Genomic DNA, 22757 nt, shown 5'->3' with positions numbered 1-22757 from the left:
CATCATCATTTAGCGTCCGCTTTCCATGCTAGCATGGGTTGGACGGTTCAACTGGGGTCTAGGAAGCCAGAAGGCTGCACCAGGCCCAGTCTGATCTGGCAATGTTTCTATGCCTGGATGCCCTTCCTAATGCCAACCACTCCGTGAGTGTACTGGGTGCTTTTTACGTGCCAGATGAGGCTGGCAAACGGCCACGGTCGGATGATGCTTTTTACGTGCCACCGGCACGGGGGCCAGGCGAGGCTAACCCCCTCCTTTCATTAGTTTTGCCATTTGTTCTTGTAATGTGCTCTTACCCCCCCCCTCCTGTGGTAATTAAAAGAAATAATTATTAGTATCATTATTATCAAGGTGTAGAGTGGTGAACTGGCAGAATTGTTAGTATGTATACTGTTTATGTCAGTCAGACTGGTGTCCCTCATCTTAATTGTTGCTTTCACTATGTTTCGGCTGTTGGGTACACTCCACTGTTCTTCGGGTGTCTTGTCTTGAGCTTGGTTGTTGAACTGGAATTCCAAACTGAACACTTTATTTGATCCATGGAGGTCCACTGTTCACTCTGTGGATCAGATAATGGGTTAGGTTCGAAATTCCAATGCAACAACTGAGTTGAACACAAAGCACCTGAAGAAGGGTGGAATGTGCAACAACCAAAACTTAGTGAAAGCAACAATCAAGATGAGGACACAAATTTGACTAACATAAATGGTATACATATACATAATACAAATTCTCAGCTCACAAATATGAAATTGTAGAATTTACCTTTCATCCCTTCAGGGTCAATAAATTATGTACCAGTTGAGTACTGGAGTCGATGTAATCGACCAATTCCCCCACCTCCATCCCAAGTTTGAGGCCTTGTGCTTCCAGTAGAAAGGATTATTATTATTATTATTATTAGGGCTGAAGAACAAGATACATTAAAGTTCTGGGTAAATTTTTTTGTATTATTTTATCCTGTCCCTTTATGTTCTGAGTTCAAGTCTTGCCTAGGTTCAACTTTGTTTTCTGACCTCATATTGTGATTAATATTTCCATCAGCCAGAAAGGGGCCTCTACATGGTTACTTGATGATACTAGAAATATAAACCAAATTTCCCTCAAATCACTTACAAATCAGTAACTTAAAGGCTTACAAAGAATAAGTCCTGGGGTCAATTTGTGTATGTATGTATGTATATATATATATATATATATATATATACACATGCACACACAACATATATATATATAATATATATATATATAATATATATATATATATATTTATGTATGTGTGTGTCTGTCTCCCCTCATCAATCACCATTTGACAATCAATGTTGGTGTGTTTGCATCCCCATAACTTAGCAGTTTAGCAAAAGAGACCAATAGAAAAAGTACTAGGCTTAAGAAGTACTGAGGCCAATTGATTTGACTAAAAATTCAAGGTGGTGCCCCAGCATGGCCGCAGTGTAAATGACTGAAACAAAGGAAAAGATAAGGATTATGAATCTAGAGTTTGGAACCCTAAATGAACATGGAAGTCAATTTAGATCACTTTAACCCATTTGTTACCTTATCTCTGTCGGCAACTGCTTGCCTTTGATTCAATCAATTTGGAAATGAAGAATTTAAGGAAATAGCATTGTCATTATGAATCAACTTTTTAAGTTAGGTCACTTTAAAATAGGATGTTTGTTGTATGGAAAGGGTTAACTCAAGTACATAATCACTCTATTCAATTTATGACCTGCAACTAATGTGGGAACTAATTTTAATTTTTCTATTTCTTTATCTTTTCCTTCACTTCTCTCTCATCTGCCATTTAAGTTCAATGAGGTGTGACATATAACAACAATGAAGTTATATCACATAACTAGGGTAATTTATAAATACGTGACTGATGTATATCGTGTCTACAATATGAGCTATGTTTTAGGCTTGTTTCTTTTGCTTCTCTCATTCATTCGACTGTGGCCATGCTGGGGCATTGCCTTGACTCCAGTGCTTATTCTACTTATTCTACCAATTTTTTTTGTCAAGTGGTTGGTGTTTGTGACAAAAACACAGTCACACACAGATATATATAAGGGAATATTATTCCAAACTTACAGGGAAAAATTCAATTTAGTAATACTAAATCAAATTTAAAGATGTTAAACGACGATGATAACTGAGGTATATTATATACCTCTATCTTGGGTACATTATCTATCTGACTAATGTTTGTGTGCATGTGTATGTATGTATGTGTTTGTCTTTGGATATTGAATAGCATTGAAGAGGACAAGCACAGTGTTGGTTTGTTTATGTCCCCCATAACTTAGCAGTTTGGCAAAAAAAAAAATTTTAAAGAATAAATACCAAAAAGTGTTAATACTTGCTATTATAAGTGTTGTTGTTGTTATAGTTGTTACTAGACTTATGATAAAGCAGTGAAAGGCAACAAGCTGGCAGAATTGTTAGCACACCGGGCGAAATGCTTAGCAGTATTTCGCCCTTTTTTATGTTCTGAGTTCAAATTCTGCCAAGGTTGACTTAACCTTTCATTCTTTCAGGGTTGATAAATTAAGTACCAGTCAAGTACTGGGGTCGATGTGACCGACATACCCATCTCCGCAGATTTCAGGCCTTGTACCTATAGTAGAAACGATTATTATTTATAAAGCAGTGAGCTGGCAGAATCGTTATCTCGCTGGACAAAATGCTCAGCAACATTTCATCTGTCAGCTGGACATTGCCTTTCTCCTCTTTCAGTTAATCATTGAAGGTGGTGGGGTTTGTCAATATAATCGACTTACCCCCTCCTCCGAAATTGCTGACCTGGTGCCAAAATTCGAAACCATTACTATTAAGGCGGTGAGCTGCTAGAACCATTAGCTCACAGGACAAGATGCTTGTCATTGTCGTCATTATCATCCAAGGACAAGATGCTTAGCAGCATTTCATCTATCTTTGTTCTGAGTTCAAATTCTGTCAGGTTGACTTTTCATTTCATCCTTTCAGGGTCAATGAAATAATTACCAGTTAAGTACTCGCCAAAATTTGAGGCCTTGTTCCTTTAGTAGAAAGACTCTCTATAGTTATTGCTAGTTATTATTACATTTGTTATTATAGTTATTATTACATTTGTTATTATAGTTATTATTACATTTGTTACCGCTGCTTTAGCGAAGGTGAAGGTATTGTTTTCCGTTGTGTTTGTTTGTTTGTTTGTCCATGGGCAAGATATCTCAAGAACTGATGGATGGATTTGGGTGAAACTTTCAGAGATGTTTGGCCTCATGACTGGCATGAACTGATTAGATTTTGGGATCGATCCGGTACCAAAGATTCTAGATTATTTTTCCAGATTTTTTACTTAATTTTTGAGAGCGGTCAGGTTCATTTTTAGTATTCTTGTTAGTGAGAGCAGTCAAGTTTATTTCAGATATTCTCATTTTAAAAATCATCTCTGGCTAATTGTTTAGAGGACGTTGCTGTTGCCTTGCCAGATGTTTGCACTATCTGAGTGCTCGTTACATTTATTGCTATAGTTGTTATTACATTTGTTATTATATTTTATAAGTTAAGTTCAAATTCTGCAGAGGTTGACTTTGTCTTCCATCCTTTTAAGGGCCTATGAAATAAGTACCAATCAAGTACTGGTGGGGTCAATGAAATCAACTAGCCCCCTATATCTGTCATTATAGTTTTTGTTATTTCTTCTTATGACTGTTGTTGCTGTCATTGCAGGTTTCCGAGGCAGCAGATGTGAAATCAACATTGATGACTGTCAGAACAACAAGTGTGCCAATGGCTCCACATGTGTCGATGGCACCAACAGCTACACTTGCCTCTGTCCACCAACATTTAAAGGTAATGTCTACTTTTTTATTTATTTTTCTAGTCTGAGTCTTGTTTTGTCAGTTGTCCTGTATCAGATTTGTAATTATAATCTACATGTGTATGTTGTTAAGTTGCCCATTCATGTAGGAAACTGTGATTATAATTTCTTACAGGTGCCCCCATATGCATGCATATTGTGACTGTTACCCCCATATGCATGTATATTAAAAAGTGGAAAACTATGACTGTAAGTTTCATGTTTGTATTTTTTAGGAACCTTTTCATGTAGAAAGCTGTATATAATCTCCATGTGTATGTAGTTGAGGAGCCTTCATGTGGGAAGCTGTGACTATGACCTGTGTGTGTGTGTGTTATCAAGAAGCCCTGTCATGTGGGAAGCTTTGACTAACTGCTATGTATTTATGCTATTATGGAATCCTCATGTAGGAAACCATGACTAAGCTTTGTATGTGTATTGTTAAGGAGTCTTTTCATGCAGGGAAGTTGGGACTGTAACCTTCATGTGTACATTGAGCCCTCAAATATAGGAAACTGTGATTGTAATCTCCATGTATATGTTTTTAAATGGTCTTCTCAAAGGGAAGCTTTGACAATAATCTCCATGTGTATGTTGAGGAGTTCTCTCATGTCGGAAGCTGTGACTATATCTTCCTGCCCTATGTGAATGTGTGTTGTTAAGGGAAACCATGACTAATCTCCATGTGTGTGTGTGTGTGTTGTGTATGTTGTCAAAGAGCCCTGTCATGTGGGAAGATTTAACTGTAACCTCAATGTGTGCATGTATTGCTAAGGCATCATCTTGTGTATGTGTGTGAGAAGTTGTAAACATCTAATGTCTTATCTCAAACCAGTAAATATCTAGTTAAGTAGAATGGTTAAAACTTGTAAATGGACACCTCAACAGAATGGCTTTTAAAAGAAAAGCAATATAAGCAAATAGATAAAAATTAAAACAAACAGAAAAAAAGACAAAAGCAGAACACATTTGAATTTTCTTAAAAGTCTGTGTGAATCTAGATGTCTAGGAGACATGGGAATGAATGAAAAAACACACAAAGAAACAATAAAACCTGACTAATCTGTGGGAATTGAACCAATGTTTGGTGTAACATTTATGGGGTGTAGTCTGGGTGTGTGGTTAAGAAGTTTCCATTGCAATCTCATGATTTTGAGTTAGGTTGATATCCCTTGTAAAGCATCTTAAGCCTTGGGTGGGTCAACTCAATCTTTGTGAGGGGAATTGGCTTGATGGAAACTGTGTGAAAGTCCAATGCAGGGACTGTAATCATTGCTGGATGATAGTCTTAATCTGTCATTCTCTTACTCTCTGTGTCTGTGTGTGTGTGCGCGCACGCGCATGCGGATTAGTCGTTAGGTTGTTGCACTCATTTTAGTAAGATTGTGGTTTCAATTCTGGGACTGAGTGATGCATCCCATCCAGGTGGGAGTATATACGCCACAGAATCTGGGAAACTGGCCTTATGAGCCTATGGTTCATGAAGGGCCACTTTTCACACACACACATGCCTATATATATATATACATATATATATATATATATATATATATATATATATATATATATATAGGCATGTGTGTGTGTGATATATATGTATGTATGTATATATATATATATATATAGGCATGTGTGTGTGTGATATGTATGTATGTATATATATATATATATAGGCATGTGTGTGTGTGATATATATGTATGTATATATATATATATATATAGCATGTGTGTGTGTGATATATATGTATGTATATATATATATATATATAGGCATGTTGTGTGTGATATATATGTATGTATATATATATATATATATAGGCAATGTGTGTGTGGTGTGATATATATGTATGTATATATATATATATATATAGGCATGTGTGTGTGTGTGTGATATATATGTATGTATATATATATATATAATAATAGGCATGTGTGTGGTGTGATATATATGTATGTATATATATATATATAGGCATGTGTGTGTGTGATATATATGTATGTTATATATATATATATATATAATATATATATATATATAGGCATGTGTGTGATATATGTATGTATATATATATAGGCATGTGTGTGTGATATATGTATGTATGTATAATATATATATATATATATATATATATTATATAATATATATATATATATAATATATATATATAATATATATATATAGGCATGTGTGTGGTGTGATATATATCTAATATATATATAGGTGTGTGTGTGTGTGTGGTGTGTGTATTCATTCATTTGTTCATTTTCCTGTCTATTTCATTTTGCCCAGTGTGCTAACAATTCTGCCGCAGCTCACGCCTTAATATATAAAATGAAATATTAAAAACTAATGTCCTGGTAACATTGTAGTAACATTATCTACTCATGTTACAGTTGTGCAACAGTTTGTGCTACATTTGGAATTATGAGGGTGTTTTTTTGTTTTTTTTTAAAATACACTTTATGCCTACAACTTATGTGTATTATATACATGACATCATAATCATATGTGCATAAATTAAGGCAGCTAGCTGGAAGAATAGCTAGCATGCCATTTCTGCCTGCGTAATACATTCCTGAGTTCAAATTCCTCTGAGACCGACTTAGCCTTTCTTTCATCCTTTTGGGATCAGTTATTAGCAGACTACGTGCTGATACGAGTGCTGCCAGTTGAAAGCTCCACTTACTAGACACTATAGGGTTTTATGGGGTCATCAGGATAGAATGTGCGTCTTTTGGTAAGAAGTACCAGCTGATAACTGGGTTAGATGTAGTCCCCTCCGTCGATACAAGGATCAGCTGAAGCAAAGCCCAAAACTGGTTCCAGTCTCTGGAATCGATCCATTGAAGGTCAGGACAGGCACGGCTGGCATCATTCCATCTCCACTGTGACAGATTATTTTGAAGCTGAACGACAGAGGAAAGAGGAAGAGTAACAAGAAAGAAAATGGGGGCTGCAACGACCAAAGCCTCCACCACGGATCCCTTTGTGAACTTTGCAACTGATACTTCCATGCAAGAATCGGCCTCGTTAGTCATCAGAGTTATAAACACGGACAGAGGGGAAGAAGTGGTCAAGAAGAAACCAAATAAATCATCGGACACACGATAAAACGACGGCGACGAACTTCCACGTCCCAAATTTCAGGCCTAATGTTTATAGAAGGGATTCCATACAAAATTTTTTGTTTGTTACACTCACACATAAATCTGATGTGCAGCAAGAGTTATCTCCCTTGAACTTCCCTTGACTTCTTTCACAGCTTCTATCGAGTCGTGGTAGTTTTTAATAAACTCATGCCCGCCTTTTGTCTATCACGTTCTTCCCCTCGATACTTTTTATGTAGCACAAGCATTTACTTAAGTATATTCAGACATAGGTATATGAGTACATAGTTACATAAGTGCATTGATAGATATGTATGTATATCAACATGCATATAGGTATACACAGGTATTTTGGTTTGTGTGTGTACATAAATAGATAGGTAGGTGGGTTTGGTATGCATGGATTAATGTATGTAGATATGTAGGTAGGTAACAATGATGAAAATGACCATTACAATAGTTGACAGATCTTGACCATTTTGGCACCAGTCCTCGAGATGACCACCTCTAATGATCTAACAAACAACGAAGCTTCTACTCTATATGATCTCTTGATTTGCAAGAGATAACAGCTAAATTTCCCGTAAATTATACCCCACCATCTTAGAAAAGAATACAGTGTATAAAGACTCATGGGTTTGTTGCACATTAGTAAAAGGCAGGATTGTCACGATAGGAATGTCTTTAATCAAAGATCTTCTCAATCAGAGCTGGCCTGTGGCTAAACAACAACAACAACCCTTTGGTCTGTGACACAAAACTTCTTGTTTTCAAACGGTCGTATCTAAATAAAAAAATTCCCATCATTATTTTCTGCAAGAATAAGATGCAAGGCATGGCTTTGTGGTAAAAAGTTTACTTCCTGACAACATGGTTTCAGGTTCAGTCCCACTTGGTGACACTTTGGGTGTCTTCTACTATAGCCTTGGGATGAGTAAATACTTACAAGTGGATCTCTCTCTCTCTCCATATATAGTATGTATGTATATCCAAATTAAAGGAGCGGAACAGGTAAAATTCAGGCTACAAATGTTTCCTAGCTAGCAGATCCCCTGATGTATTAATTACTCAATGAGGAGTATTCAGCTAGCTACTCATTAGGCTGATCACTAGCTGCTCGAAGCTTACAAACTCCTTACACTTAGATCCATGGATCTTACAATTACATTTCGATATATGTCTGTATATGTTCATGTTACTGTTTCTTTGCCTTGACATCACATGATAGTTGTAAATGAGTGTCACTGTTATGTGAGCAGTGTCATTCATTTTCAGTTTTCCATTAAAACATCTCTGGCCATGGGGAAAAAAATTACCTTATTTGGAAACGGGTAGGGGTTGGCGACCGGAAGAAGCATGCTGCTCTTGAAAATCTGCTGCAACAAATTCCGTCGGACCCATACAAATTTGGAAAAGGGGACAAGACGATAATGATAATGATAAATTTTTAGTTATGGGCCAGACGTGTAAGTTATATTCTTCACTTACTGGTTCTAGTCTCTGATGCTAGATTAAAGTCTGTATTAGGAAATAAAATGTAGTAGTGTAAGGGGAGATAATTCAATCAAGCCTTTAATACTGCTGGGTATTTCTGCTCTCACCAAATGTAGATGTACTTTGTGGGTGTGGGTATGTGTTAATTAATCTGTTTTAACTTTGGTTATTACTTCCAATTATATGTGTGTGTGTGTATATGTTTGTGTGTCTGTGTTTGTCCCCCGCCCCTTCGTTTGACAACCAATGTTGATGTGTTTACATCTCCATAATTTAGGGGTTCGGCAAAAGAGATCGATAGAGTAAGTACTAGGATTACAAAGAGTAAGTCCTGGGGTCGATTTTTTCGACTAATGGTGGTGCTCCAGCATGGCCGCAGTCAGATAGCTGAAACAATAAAAAATATATATTTATCTATGTATGTGGTTGTCTACTCCTTATGCAGAGTCTAACCCCCTCTTGTACTTACATCTTAGATCCATCAAGGTGTCCAATGTGGCTTTTTAAACCAGATAATGTTTTGAAAAAGACACCCACATAGAGTGCATATCTAATTTGGACCACCAAGAGCTGCAGCTAAGTTCTGATCTTTGTGGATCTTAAAATGTCCTTTGAAGCCTCTGTTAGACTTGCAGACCTTATGGCATACACAGCATTGACTGGTGTGCACAGGTGTATGTGTGTCTTCAAGTTTGCATTTGTTCCCCCACCATGCTTGACAACTAGTTTTAGTCCCTGTAACTTAGCAGTTTGCCAAAACAGATCAATAGAATAAGTACCAGGCTTTAAAAAAAAAAAGTACTGGAGCTGATTCGGTCAATTAAAAATTCTTCAAGGCGGTGCTACAGCTTGGCCACAATCTAATGACTGAAACTAGTGAAAGGTAAAAGATACATTTTCTCACTCACTTTTTCTTTCTTTCTTTCTTTCTTCTTCAGGTAAATACTGCAAAGATGACATAGACGAATGTCTCACACAACCAGGTCTGTGCAAGAACGGCGCCACATGCAACAACGAACACGGTAGTTTCTTGTGCATTTGTGTCAACGGATGGACTGGCAAGGTTTGCAGTGAAAACATTGATGACTGTGAGAGTCAGCCTTGTTACAATGGTGGAACCTGTCACGATCGGGTTGGCTACTATCACTGTGAATGCCCTCCTTCGAAAACTGGTAAGTTCTGTCTGTGGAAAAATATAGTTTGCACCACCCACCACTGCCATTTCCTACCCCTATTAATATTTACTATTCCCAAACATTATCACTATTATCATTCCTCATCTTTAGTGTCACTCATCACTTGGACTGTCACTCATCACACCTATCATTCCTCACCTCTATCACTCATTGCCCACCACCATAATATACCAACCCTACTGTCATTCACAACCCTCTTCTATTACTCACTACTTTAGTGTTCACCACCCTCGTCACTCACCATCCATATCACTCACTACCCTCTTTATCACTTACTACTCTTTTTATCACTCATTCCCCATCACTCACCTCCATTCTAACATACCCCCCCCCACAATATTACTTGCTGTTCGCTTTTGCCCTCTCTACCTAATACCACATGTAGCATTGGCTACTACTACTAACACTACAACCACTACTATTACATGTAAGCTACCACTACTTGTACTAATCATTATTACTGCAACCAGTCCCACTACACTTTATTACGACCACCACAACTACTGTTACTACAACCATCAGCAACACTACTGCTGCTACATTCACTTCAACAATCACTACTACTGCTGCTACTACAAACAACACTACAACTACAACTATTATAACTAAGCTACTACTACTATCACAAATATCATGACAAGGATCTCCACCACCACCACAACCACCATCAACATCACTACTAACCAGAACTACAACCACCATCATATGACCACTACTTCTACAACCACTACTACTACTACCATGTGACCACTGCCTCCCACACACTGTATTACCATCACCACCACTCCTACAACCACCACCACCACCACACTCCAAACACTATCATAAGCACTTGACTTCAATGCCAGGAAGTGTGACCTCGGCTCCAGATGCGAAAATATGTCCCAAACTTCCTTGGTTTTGAATGTCAGTTATGTAGATTTAGCTGTGCGTAGTATGTCGTCATGTTGTATGGGCTGTAGTAGTAATAGTAGTATGTACTGTTGTGTGGGCTGTAGTTTGTGATTTTTGCAGTGATACTCTGTGTGGATTGATAGCTGTAATTTCTCGGTCAATGTGTGTACGTGCATGCATGCGCAGTGTGCATATCTTTGCGTGTCTATGTATGTATGTATATATTTGCAAATGTGTATGTGTCTGTCTCTGTTGTTTGTCTGCATAAACTTAGTATTAATGTGTGCGTGTGTATAAATATTTGAATTTTTGTATGCATGTATATATATTTATATGTGAGTATGTATAAATTATATGTGTGTGCTTCTTTGTTTACATACACTTTTCAAACTGTGCATACACACACACACACACATACAAATAAAATTCAAAGCCATACAGAAGGCAGTCTTTATGTTTTATACCTTTCAAAGGTATGCACATATGTACACCTGAACACACACACACACACACTCGCACTATTTTACTTGTTTCAGTCATTTGACTGCGGCCATGCTGGAGCACCGCCTTTAGTCGAGCAAATCTACCCCAGGACTTATTCTTTGTAAGCCTAGTACTTATTCTTTGTAAGCCAAGTACTTATTCTATCGGTCTCTTTTGCCGAACCGCTAAGTTACGGGGGACATAAACACACCAGCATCGGTTGTCAAGCAATGTTGGGGGGAACAAACACAGACACACAAACATATACACACATACATATATATATATACATATACACGACAGGCTTCTACACACATACATATATATATATATATACATATACACGACAGGCTTCTTTCAGTTTCCGTCTACCAAATCCACTCAAAAGGCTTTGGTCAGCCTGAGGCTATGGTAGAAGACACTTGCCCAAAGTGCCACGCAGTGGGACTGAACCCGGAACCATGTGATTGGGAAGCAAGCTACTTACCACACAACCACTCCTGCGCCTATATGGTTATGGTATATTCTGTTAACGCAGCAGAGTGCAGTATAAAGCTTGTCCACCCTCAGATTTCACCCTGTGTGATCCAGTTGTAGTTTCATACATACTTCCAGGTTTGCATTCGGGCATCTGTCATGTGTGAATAAATAATTGCAAAAATTGGAGTGAATGAGAAAGAATATGGTTGGACATCTATTTTTTAATCACTACAATTGTTTCCACACAATGTTGTTCTCCAGGTGTGCAGGTACTTAATTATGCCACTGTCTCCCTGCATTATGAGATCTAGTTGTCTCCGTAAGTTTAAAATCTTCAGCTTCAAGAACTTCCTCTCTGTCCGTTGTGGGTTGAATTTAGTAGTAGTCATTGTGACTACTTCTAAATTCAGGTCACAACAGGATGTTCTTGGAGCTGAGGATTTTAAACTTTCAGAGACAATATTTACATATCGCCTGAGGAAGCACAACTGAATATCATGTGGGTCTATCTACTTAGCTCTGGAACATGTAGGGCTATCTACTTGGCCCTGGAATATATAGGGCTATCTACTTGGCCCTGGAACATGTAGGGCTATCTACTTGGCCCTGGAACATGTAGGGCTATCTACTTAGCTCTGGAACCTGTAGGGCTATCTACTTGGCCCTGGAATATATAGGGCTATCTACTTGGCCCTGGAACATGTAGGGCTATCTACTTGGCCTGGAACATGTAGGCATCTACTTGCCCTGGAACATGTAGGGCTATCTACTTGGCCCTGGAACATGTAGGCTATCTACTTAGCTCTGGAACCTGTAGGGCTATCTACTTGGCCCTGGAATATATAGGGCTATCTACTTGGCCCTGGAACATGTAGGGCTATCTACTTGGCCCTGGAACATGTAGGGCTATCTACTTGGCCCTGGAACATGTAGGGCTATCTACTTGGCCCTGGAACATGTAGGGCTATCTACTTGGCCCTGGAACATGTAGGGCTATCTACTTGGCCCTGGAACATGTAGGGCTATCTACTTGGCCCTGGAACATGTAGGGCTATCTACTTAGCTCTGGAACATGTAGGGCTATTACTTGGTCCTGGAACATGTAGGGCTATCTACTTGAGTATGGAACATGAGTTCTAACAGTGAAGGCCTGACACCCTAGATATAAAACTTGTAAGATTTAACAACTAGGCTGACATCAAGGTCCTTAGATTGTTCAGATCCCAGATATTCTCTTTATAGGATCAAAACCCCTGAACTGTTCGAGAATAAGGCTAGAAATATATTTTTGTATAGGGGGTTATTAATCTTCATTGTGTGTGTGTGCGTGTGTATCAGTGAGAGATTGTCAGTAAATCAATATGATAAGCAAAATTACGTTTTGGTATTCATTTGAGTTATGCCCCTCTATACCAAGGTGGCCTTAGCCATTTAATCAATAAGCTAAAAACCTGGCTGAAATAAGTAATGTGTGTGTGGTGGGGTATCAGTATAATTGCTTATAACCCCTTGAAGGTACAACAATATCAAGACTGAAAGTATATGCACATATGACCGTTGACTGGACTGTGGCCATGCTGGGGCACGGTGTCTATATGTTACAGTGAATTTTAGATCTACCGACAGAGCTTTCTATATTTTAGCAATCCATAATTTATAGAATGCTTGGTTACCTTGAGTTGTGTCCCTTCTTGAAGAGTTACCTCCCTGACGATGTTCACATACTACATAGAAATTACACCGATATACACATCATCATCATCATCACCAATATCACGTATATCCATGTTTCTACTCACACAGGTCTCCGCTGTCACCTTGAGGATGCTTGTGCCAGCAGCCCTTGCCATGCTGATGCCCTCTGTTCAACATCTCCCATAGATGGCAACCCTCTCTGTTCCTGTCCCAAAGGATGGCAGGGGAAAGACTGTTCTGAAGATATTGACGAATGTGAAAAAAGTAAGTACACATGCACTACCTCCTTCTCTTCTCCTCTCTCTCTCTCTCTAATTACCATTATTGTCATCATCATCATGGATTGGACAGTTTTTTCAGTCAGTGATTTAAGGCCAACCCATATAACTGCTGCTTATGATATGCAGTGGTACAGTGTACCTAAACTAAAAAGTAAATACACACAGGTGTTCTTCAGAGGTTTTGCAAGCTGTTCTAAATCCATTGCAATGCCGTAATAAAATAAAATAATATAAAATCACCATCACCATCATTATCATCATCTGACAGAATCATTAGCATGCTGGACGAAATGCTTAGTGATATTTTGCCTGTTGCTATGTTCTGAGTTCAAATTCCGCTGAGGTCAACTTTGCCTTTCATCCCTTTGGGGTCAATAAATTAAGTACCAGTGAAACGCTGGGGTTGATTGTAATTGGCTAGTCCCCTTCACTCCCAAATTTCCAGTCTTGTGCCTTTAATAGAAAGGATTGTTGTTGATGATGATGATGATTATTATTATTATTATTATTATTATTATTATTATTATCCTCCTCCTCCTCTTTAAGCTCTGAGTTCAAATCCTGATGAGGTCAACTTTCTCTTCCAGCCTGTTGATGTTGATAAAATATAGCACTAGTCAAATACTATGGTATTAACTAACCCTCTTTATACCTATGATAGAAGCATTGATTATAATCTATATTTTAAAATGTTTTCAGATCATGACTCTCCATGTGAACATGGCGGTACCTGTGTCAATATACCTGGACGCTTCCGCTGCGACTGCATGCCAGGTTTAACTGGGGACCGATGTGAACAGGACATCAATGAATGTGAACCCCATCCATGTCAGAATGATGGAACCTGTCTCGATGATCGAGGAGGATTTCGGTGTGCTTGTATGCCAGGTAAGAAACATAGATATTAGTGTTTTTAATGATTGCTATATCAGTTCACCTGTAACTCTGTTTCTAAAACACTTTGTTTTCAAAATGCTCCTAAATGACTCTGACCTCATTTTCTATCATTTTTCGTTTGAAATTCACTGCCTTTTGTTTCAATTAATTTTGAAAATAATGAACAATTTAATAAAATAATTTTATCATTATTAAGCTGGGTGTTTGAAATAAATTAACATGAAATTTCGATGGAAACTCTTAATTTAGATCACTTTAATGCTCTCGTTACTGTATTTATTTTGTGATACTCCGTGTTTCTTTCAATTAATTTTAAATATCATCATCATCATCATCATCGTTTAACGTCCGTTCTCCACGCTAGCATGGGTTGGACGGTTTGACCGGGGATCTGGGAAGCCAGAAGGCTGTACCAGGCTCCAGTCTGATCTGGCAGTGTTTCTACAGCTGGATGCCCTTCCTAACGCCAACCACTCCGTGAGTGTAGTGGGTGCTTTTTACGTGCCACCTGCACAGGTGCCAGGCGAGGCTGGCAACGGCCACGATCGGAATGGTACATTTTACGGAAGCCATATATCAAAGAATTTAGTAAAATAACTTAATTATCATTAAGCTAGTGTTAGGAACTTAAATTGTGACTAAGGTTTAGTGGAAGATATTATGAAAACAATACATTTATACTACAGAACCAGAGGCGGTTTCAGCTGGGTTAGTATCGAAAGGGTGAAAGCAAGGACTTTGTATCAAAGAACTCAACGGAAGTTTTGGGTGTGTTTGGTATCAAAATTTCATGTTAAAAATTTAGCATTTAAACTGGCCATATCTGGCCCAAATATTCTACTTGTTTCTTCATGTTTCAACTGCTCAGATCTGTCTTCTCAGACTTAACCCTACAATATTATTTTTAAAATAAATAATCACATCATTAAAACATTAAAGCTATGAGATAATGCAGGATTAATTGAAACCAATGTAAATAAATAAGCATTACAATTGACAAAGTAATCTGAAATGCCAAATGGTGAACTTGTGTTCCAAGCACCAGCTTAATAATGACAAAAGTTACTTTTACTGCATTTTGTCATTATATTTTCAAAATTAATTAAAAACAAAAACATTATATTTCAACAGAAATATGATAACCAAAGGGTTAACTTTCTTTCTAATTATCTGTCTCACTGTTTTTCTCTATATATTTCAATCTCTCTCTCTCCTCTTTATATATTTTACACTTTTATATTTACATACATATATATACATATTTATTTATACATATATATTTATATTTCACTCTACTTCTCTTTCTCCCCACCCCAGCTCTAATTAAGGTCTGAATCTAAGTCTCAGGCTCAAGTGGTTTGCTCCTAACTCTACCAACCAGTGTTGTCTTCTGCACAGATCCTCACTGACCAAGTCCTTGACAGTTTCCCTCCCCCCACCCATCTTCTACTGGCCTCTCATTTATAGAAGCAGAGGAGTCATATGCTGGGGGTAGGGGAGTGGCCGTGTGTGGTGGTGGTGGTGGGGAGTATAGTGGACTGCGCAATGACCCAATTCTTTTTATTGCATCTTTCACTCTTCATCTGCCTCCTCCTCACCTCTCATGTTTTCTTGTTATTAACAGAATCAACATACATGTATGGCTGTTTATGCACTTTGTGTGTGCATACATAAATATAGATACAAACACATTTATATATGTATTTCTTTACTACCCACAAGGGGCTAAACACAGAGGGGACAAACAAGGGCAGACAAACAGATTAAGTCGATTGCATCCACCCCAGTGCGTAACTGGTACTTAATTTATCGACCCCGAAAGGATGAAAAGCAAAGTCGACCTCGGCGGAATTTGAACTCGGAACGTAATGACAGACGAAATACGGCTACACATTTCGCCCAGAGTGCTAACGTTTCTGCCAGCTCACCGCCTTTTATATATGGTCGACCTGAGACTGTAGTAGAAGGCACTTTCCCAAGGTGCCAGACAGTGGAACTGATCTCAGAACCATGTGGTTTGGAAACAAGCTTCTTACCACACAGCCATGCTCAATAATCTTTTCTTTTCCCATAGAGTGAGGAAAGTGTTATTCCACGCATTATTCCTCATTAAAAGCTTTGCCTTTATGTTTGTTTTTGATACCTATGTTTCTGCCCAACAGTCTGATTGTCTGAAAACAAGAGGACGGCTAAGGACACTCGTTTCTGCCTCAATAGTTATCATCAGCACAGCAAGTGTCCCATCTTATCTTTAATAGATGAGGAACTTATACATATATGGTGTGGGTAATGAGTAAGGACAAATAACTCTGAGTAGCTAGTGGCATGCATTTGGACAATGAAAATAAATAAAGGCTATGGACGTATTCTTTTACTGGTTTCAGTCATTGGTCTGTGGCCATGCTGGGGCACCATCAAGGGATTTTAGTTAGTCATATTGATCTTAGTAGTTATTTAAGTCTCGCTGGTACTTATTTTGACGGTCTCTACTTGTTGAACTGCTCTGTCACCGATTATACATATATATAATATATATATATATATATATATATATATATATATATAATATATATATATATATATGTGTGTATGTATTTATGTGTCTGTGTTTGTCCCCACACCATCGTTTGACAAACAATGTTGATGTGTTTACATCTCCATAATTTAGGGGTTTGGCAAAAGAGATCGATAGAATAATTAACTAGGCTTACAAAGAATAAATCCTGGGGTTCATTTGTTTGACTAAAACCCCTTAAGATGGTGCTACAGCATGGCTGTAGTCAAATGACTGAAACAAATAAAAGATGTGTGTGTGTGTGTGTGTGTGTATGTATATATATATATATATATATATATATATATATACACACACACACACACACACACACAACCCACACATCACACATTCTGTTATAGGTTTGATGACAGTGTGTATGATTTGTGTAGTGTCAGCAGTTGTTGTGAGGTAAAATATTTTCTGAACTTACTGGAAGAGAATTCTGAAGTCGTTGGGTTGAGTTGTATGTTTGGGAAATATTTTGGAGAATGTGTGGTCACTGTCAAACATCACCAAGATACACAAGAGGGTTGAAACATTTAGTTGTATGATTTTTTTTCTCTGTCTCTTGTGTACGCACACACACAGTCATTCACTCTCTTCCTCTCACACTATCTCATTCACTTGCCCTCACACACACACACACATATATACATACTCAAACATGCACATATACACACTCATACACTCTCTTTCTCTCTTACACACACTCTTTTAATTGCATGCACACGTGCACACATGCACTCTTTCTTTTACCCACACACACACTACCACACAAACACCTACCTACCACATAGACCTCTCTACCACACATTCATACTCACACATTCTGCCTTTCTCTCTCTTTCTCTCTCTCACACACACACGTGCACACTCTCAACTATTTCTTGTTGTCCTTAAAAAAAGTCTTCAGTTTCCTGTGAAACAGTCTTTGTTGTGAAAGAAAGATTGAAGACATAAAAATAGACAAATACATATAATAAATAAATAACTCATTTTTATTTAGTTGTTAGTTCAAAACCAGGGTTTTTCACACACGTCTTGGTCTCTTCAATATAAGAGCTCATTTTAAAGCCATACAGGCACACATATTTATATTTACACACACACACTTTTCCATTTATTTCTTCTGTCCTTTCATATTTGTGTCTGTCTATGTGCATGTGTTTGAGGCCTCTGTATGTTTGCTTTTAATAGCCTAGTGGATAAGTCATGAGATCTTTGCTTCAGTATACATATATATATATTGCCAGCCTCACCTGGCCCCCGTGCTGGTGGCACGTAAAAAGCACCATCCGATCGTGGCCGTTTGCCAGCCTCGTCAGTCACCTGTGCCGGTGGCATGTAAAAAGCACCCACTACACTCACGGAGTGGTTGGCGTTAGGAAGGGCATCCAGCCGTAGAAACATTGCCAGATCAGATTGGGCCTGGTGCAGCCTTCTGGCTTCCCAGACCCCAGTTGAACCTTCCAACCCATGCTAGCATGGAAAGCAGACGCTAAACGATGATGGTGATGATATCGTCATTTAACATCCATTTTCCATGTTGGCATGGGTTGAATGGTTTTACAGGATCTGGCCAGCTGGAGAGCCACCTGGGCCCATGTCTGTTTTGGCATGGCTTCTACAGCTGGATGCCCTTCCTAATGCCAGCCACTTTACGGAGTGTACTGGGTGCTCATACACAGCACTGGCATGGGTACTTTTATGTGACACCAGCACCCAGGAGTCCAAAGATTAGGAACACTCAGCTGAAGAGGGATCCAGGGGTCATGCCTGTACGCAAGGACAACTATGATTTTACTTATCCTGATGTAGTTTTTCAAGCACAGCAAACCACTAGAAGTCTCGGTCCCCTGTCATACCCTCAGTGAGGCCCAAAATTTGAAGATCCTTTCTTACCACTTCCTGCCATGTCTTCCTGGGTCCACCCATCCCAGAATTAGAGCTTGGCACTTCTTGATGCACCTGTCTTTATTCATGGACATCACATGACTGTACTGTGTTGGTGAGAAGTCTGCTTCCCTACCATGCATGGTTTCAGGTTCAATCCCACAGCATGGCTCCTTGTGCACTGGAGGTGAACAAATATTTGAGTGAATTTGGTTGATAGAAACTGAAAGTGGCTTGTCATATGTGCATGCATATGTGTGTGTGTATCTCCCCGATTCTTCTGTATCTACACTCTCTTTTGTACATCTCTTGGACATATTACCATGAGGGTGCATTATAGCACCTTGTTGCCTTCATATTGACCTCTGTTTGAACTCCACTCCAACATTCCCCATCAACCCATGTAAAATACAAGGTACCCATGAATCTCATTCATAAACAGTAAACCTGTTCTTGCTATCCCGATAATGATTTTAACCTCTTGACACTTTGCTTAAAGTGTCCACTCTGTCCTTTTCCCATCTGTCGAGAGACCTCTTCAGTTTTGCTAGTTACACGGTAACCTCATAAGTGATGGCTTCACAAGAAAAGAACCAAATACACTCTGTAAAGTGGCTAGCATTAGGAAGGACACACACCTGCAGACATTATGCCAAAACTGTGACACTGGAGCGAGATATATTCTCCTGACCTGTTGGATCGTATCAAAATGTCCAACCTGTACTATAAGTGAACATGGACATAAAATAATGATGGTATCATATGTATATGTATGCAGATATACACACACACACACGTGTGTGTTTATGTGTGTTTGTCTCGCTTTTCTGTCTGTTATGTTTCTGCCCAGTGTTCGTCTATTTTGCCCTTTGCTGTTTAACTTTTGAAATATATAGATAGATATATCTAAGAATAAGAACTTTTGGATGAAAATTCATAAATCCTTTAATGCATTGCTATGCACATTTCCACAAACTTCATGTTTTAGTTGTTGTATTCCCCCATCCATAGGATATTACAAATCTGATTTGCAAAATCCATGGATTTTACAGGGAATATTAATTTTATGAGTATACTCAAAAACGTTTCATATAATTAGATTTAAAGGATATATAGCTATTAAACCTTTTTTATTTTCTTTCTCTGCTTATTTCTGTGTTTCTTTCTGTTGAGGAGTGTATGCTCGAAATGTAAAAGACTTTCTCACTTCCCGAGCATCAAACTAATACATGTTTGTGGTTTACACACCCGTCTTCGTCTTTTTTTTTTTTTTTGGAAATTCCATCGCTATATATACATACACAAACACACATTTTGTTGTCATTGTGGCAGTATAGAAGAGCCAATGTAAAAACAAACCATAATGATAGGTGTGTGTGTGTGTGTGTGATTTGTATCCTCATGACCATTTTTACATCTGCTCCTCCATGCTGCTATGGGTTGAATTGGAGTTTTTTTTTCTTTTAAAGCCAGTGTTTCTATGGCCTGATGCCCTTCCTGGCACCAGCCTTTTTGTTGCCTCTCAAGGTGTACCGGTTCTAAAAACTAGGATGCAGACACCATCAAAGTGTAAATTATACTCTATAGATAGCCCAAAGATTATCACAGTTGACAGCATGTGATGAATTTGGTTCTATATTCAGCAACATGGAAAACTTGGCTATTCTTAATAACAAAGAACTGTGTGTATGTGTGTGCATGCGTGTTAGTATGTGTGTGTATACATGCACATACATACACACATATATATATATACGTGTGTGTGTATATATATATATATATATATATATATATAAACTAAAAATAAACCATACTATAGAACAAAATGGTTTTTTAATAACTAAGAAATGGTTCTTTCTTACTGTGTGTGAGAGGGAGAGAAAGGAGAGGTGTGTGTGTATACTCTTTCAGTACAAGTGTCCTTCTGTTCTTTCACCCTAATCCACATCAGCGTTTTTTTTTCCTTTTTCCACCTAACCTTCATGGCCCACCACCACCACCATCACAACCACTTCAACATTCTTCACTCATCCTAACTCCTGTTTTGCATCTTCATTTCTGAGTCATATTATTAGAACCACACACACACACACACACACCTCCTTTTTTCACTCTCACTTCCAAAAGTCTCTCTCTCTCTCTCCTATGTCCCTCTTTTTTTTTTAAAGTTGTTCTCTGTGCCATTTCCTTGGACTCTCTGACCACCAGCACCCACACCTACCATCTTCCTCTTCTTCCTTCTACTCTGATCGTTGACTACATCCTTCCTGTCCCCCTCTTTCTCTCTCTCTCTCTCTCTCCCCCTGTCTTAGGTTTTCCTCTGTGACATACCAATACCACTTAGTAAGTTGTAATATTGAGCTGCTGCCACCGCCACCACCACCACCATCTCCACCAACCAACTGCAACAAACCACTACCATCATCATCATCACTTCCACTACCATCTTTTCCACCATCACTACCACCACCACCAGCACTGGTGACCCCCACAGTGACAACGTCAGCTTCTCTCTGGAGGTGTAAAGCAGAGTTCCTCATCTTCCTGTTGTTGCTGTTTATGTGAGTTTTATTGTTGTTGCTGATGTCACAAATTTTCTGAAACTACTGATGCACCACCACCAACAACAACAACAACGTTACAAGAGGGACCAAGGAATCCAACCAACAAGAAATAGCAGCCAAACTCTCCTCAGATCACATCTTACTCTCTTGAAGAAAGAAAGGATACATTAAATAATACTGTCCTTGGTAACCAATGACACAGATGAAGAAAAATGTAAGAGAAGATGGTCGTGGATGAATAAAGGTCGTCTGCCTATTTGATGCTGACCTCAAGCTAAATAACAACAGCAACAACATTACGTGGGAGACCAAAAAGTGAACCTCTTCATGTGTGTTTGTCCAACCAACTAGAAATAGTAGCCAAACTCTCCTCGAATCACTCCTTACTGTCTTAAAGAAGGAAAGGATATGTTAAGTAATATCATCCAGGGTATCCAATGATAAGGGCCGAAGAAATATGACCAGATGGATTAAAGGAATTGTGTATTTGATACTGGCCTGTGACTAAATAGCAGTAACAACATAAAGAGAGGAAAAAATTTTAGAAACAGAAAATACCTCACAGAATTTTAAAAGAAAAATTTAAAAAGCAACATAAAATATATCTCCCTTCCACCTTACTGTTGCAACTTCCCCAGGAGGATAGATAGTCTCTTAATGCAATCAACCAGCTGGAGCCACTAGACTACAATGAAAATTTGAAGAAAACCCCTTAGGGTGTATCAAGAAGAAAAACCCCAAAATATTCCAAGAGGTAACAGCAGCAGCAACAACAACAACAATAATAATACTCCAGAAACATTTTGGAACTAAAAGTTAATGTTTCTAAAGAAATGGAAAATATATAAGAAAAATAATAATAATGATAATAATTGTTGTTGATCTGACTGATTTCGGTACAGAGTCAATAATTTTTGTGGGTTAGTTGAAGTCCTTGATTCAGTGATTGGTGATTTATTTTATCGACTCCTGAAAGGATGAAAGGGAAAGTTAACCCTGGCTGGAACTGAACTTGGAATAAATGTCTGATGCTCTAATGATTCAGCTAACTCAATAGTAATAATAATAATAATATAATAATAATTTTTAAGAATTAGCAACAAAATACACACTTCAGAAAAAACCAAAACAAAGAAAAATTACCAGAATCTTCCTCAGAACAACAAGGACAGTAACAATAATAAAAAAAACGAAGAAGTGGACAAAGAAAATTCTGGAACTATCAGAAAGAAAATGTTGAAAAATAAGGAATATTTAAATTTCTTGTGTGGGTGTATGTTTGTGTGTGTGTCACACTGGTTGGTACTTGACAACTAGATGTTAGTGGATTATCTTTGACAAACCTACAAGGAAACAGAAAAAAGTGCC

The 22757-nt window shown here is 38.2% G+C and overlaps 1 protein-coding gene across 4 annotated transcripts in view; it reads left to right on the top strand.

Moving 5' to 3' along the window:
• LOC115222834 (neurogenic locus notch homolog protein 1-like) overlaps window positions 1–22757 on the top strand; it is a 165314-nt gene that overhangs the window by 108143 nt on the left and 34414 nt on the right. For 3 of the 4 annotated variants that reach the window (XM_029793162.2, XM_036511887.1, XM_029793163.2), the window contains 4 exons: window positions 3718–3840; window positions 9388–9621; window positions 13306–13461; window positions 14178–14366. In XM_029793162.2, coding sequence (XP_029649022.1) covers window positions 3718–3840; window positions 9388–9621; window positions 13306–13461; window positions 14178–14366 — 702 coding nt within the window. Of the gene's footprint in view, window positions 1–3717; window positions 3841–9387; window positions 9622–13305; window positions 13466–14177; window positions 14367–22757 lie in introns of those variants that run through there. The other variant, XM_036511888.1, reaches the window with a different exon arrangement.

The sequence above is a fragment of the Octopus sinensis genome, linkage group LG21 (genome assembly GCF_006345805.1).
Source record: "Octopus sinensis linkage group LG21, ASM634580v1, whole genome shotgun sequence".
Taxonomy (NCBI): Eukaryota; Metazoa; Mollusca; class Cephalopoda; order Octopoda; family Octopodidae; genus Octopus; species Octopus sinensis.
This window is presented reverse-complemented; position numbering and strand designations above follow the sequence as displayed.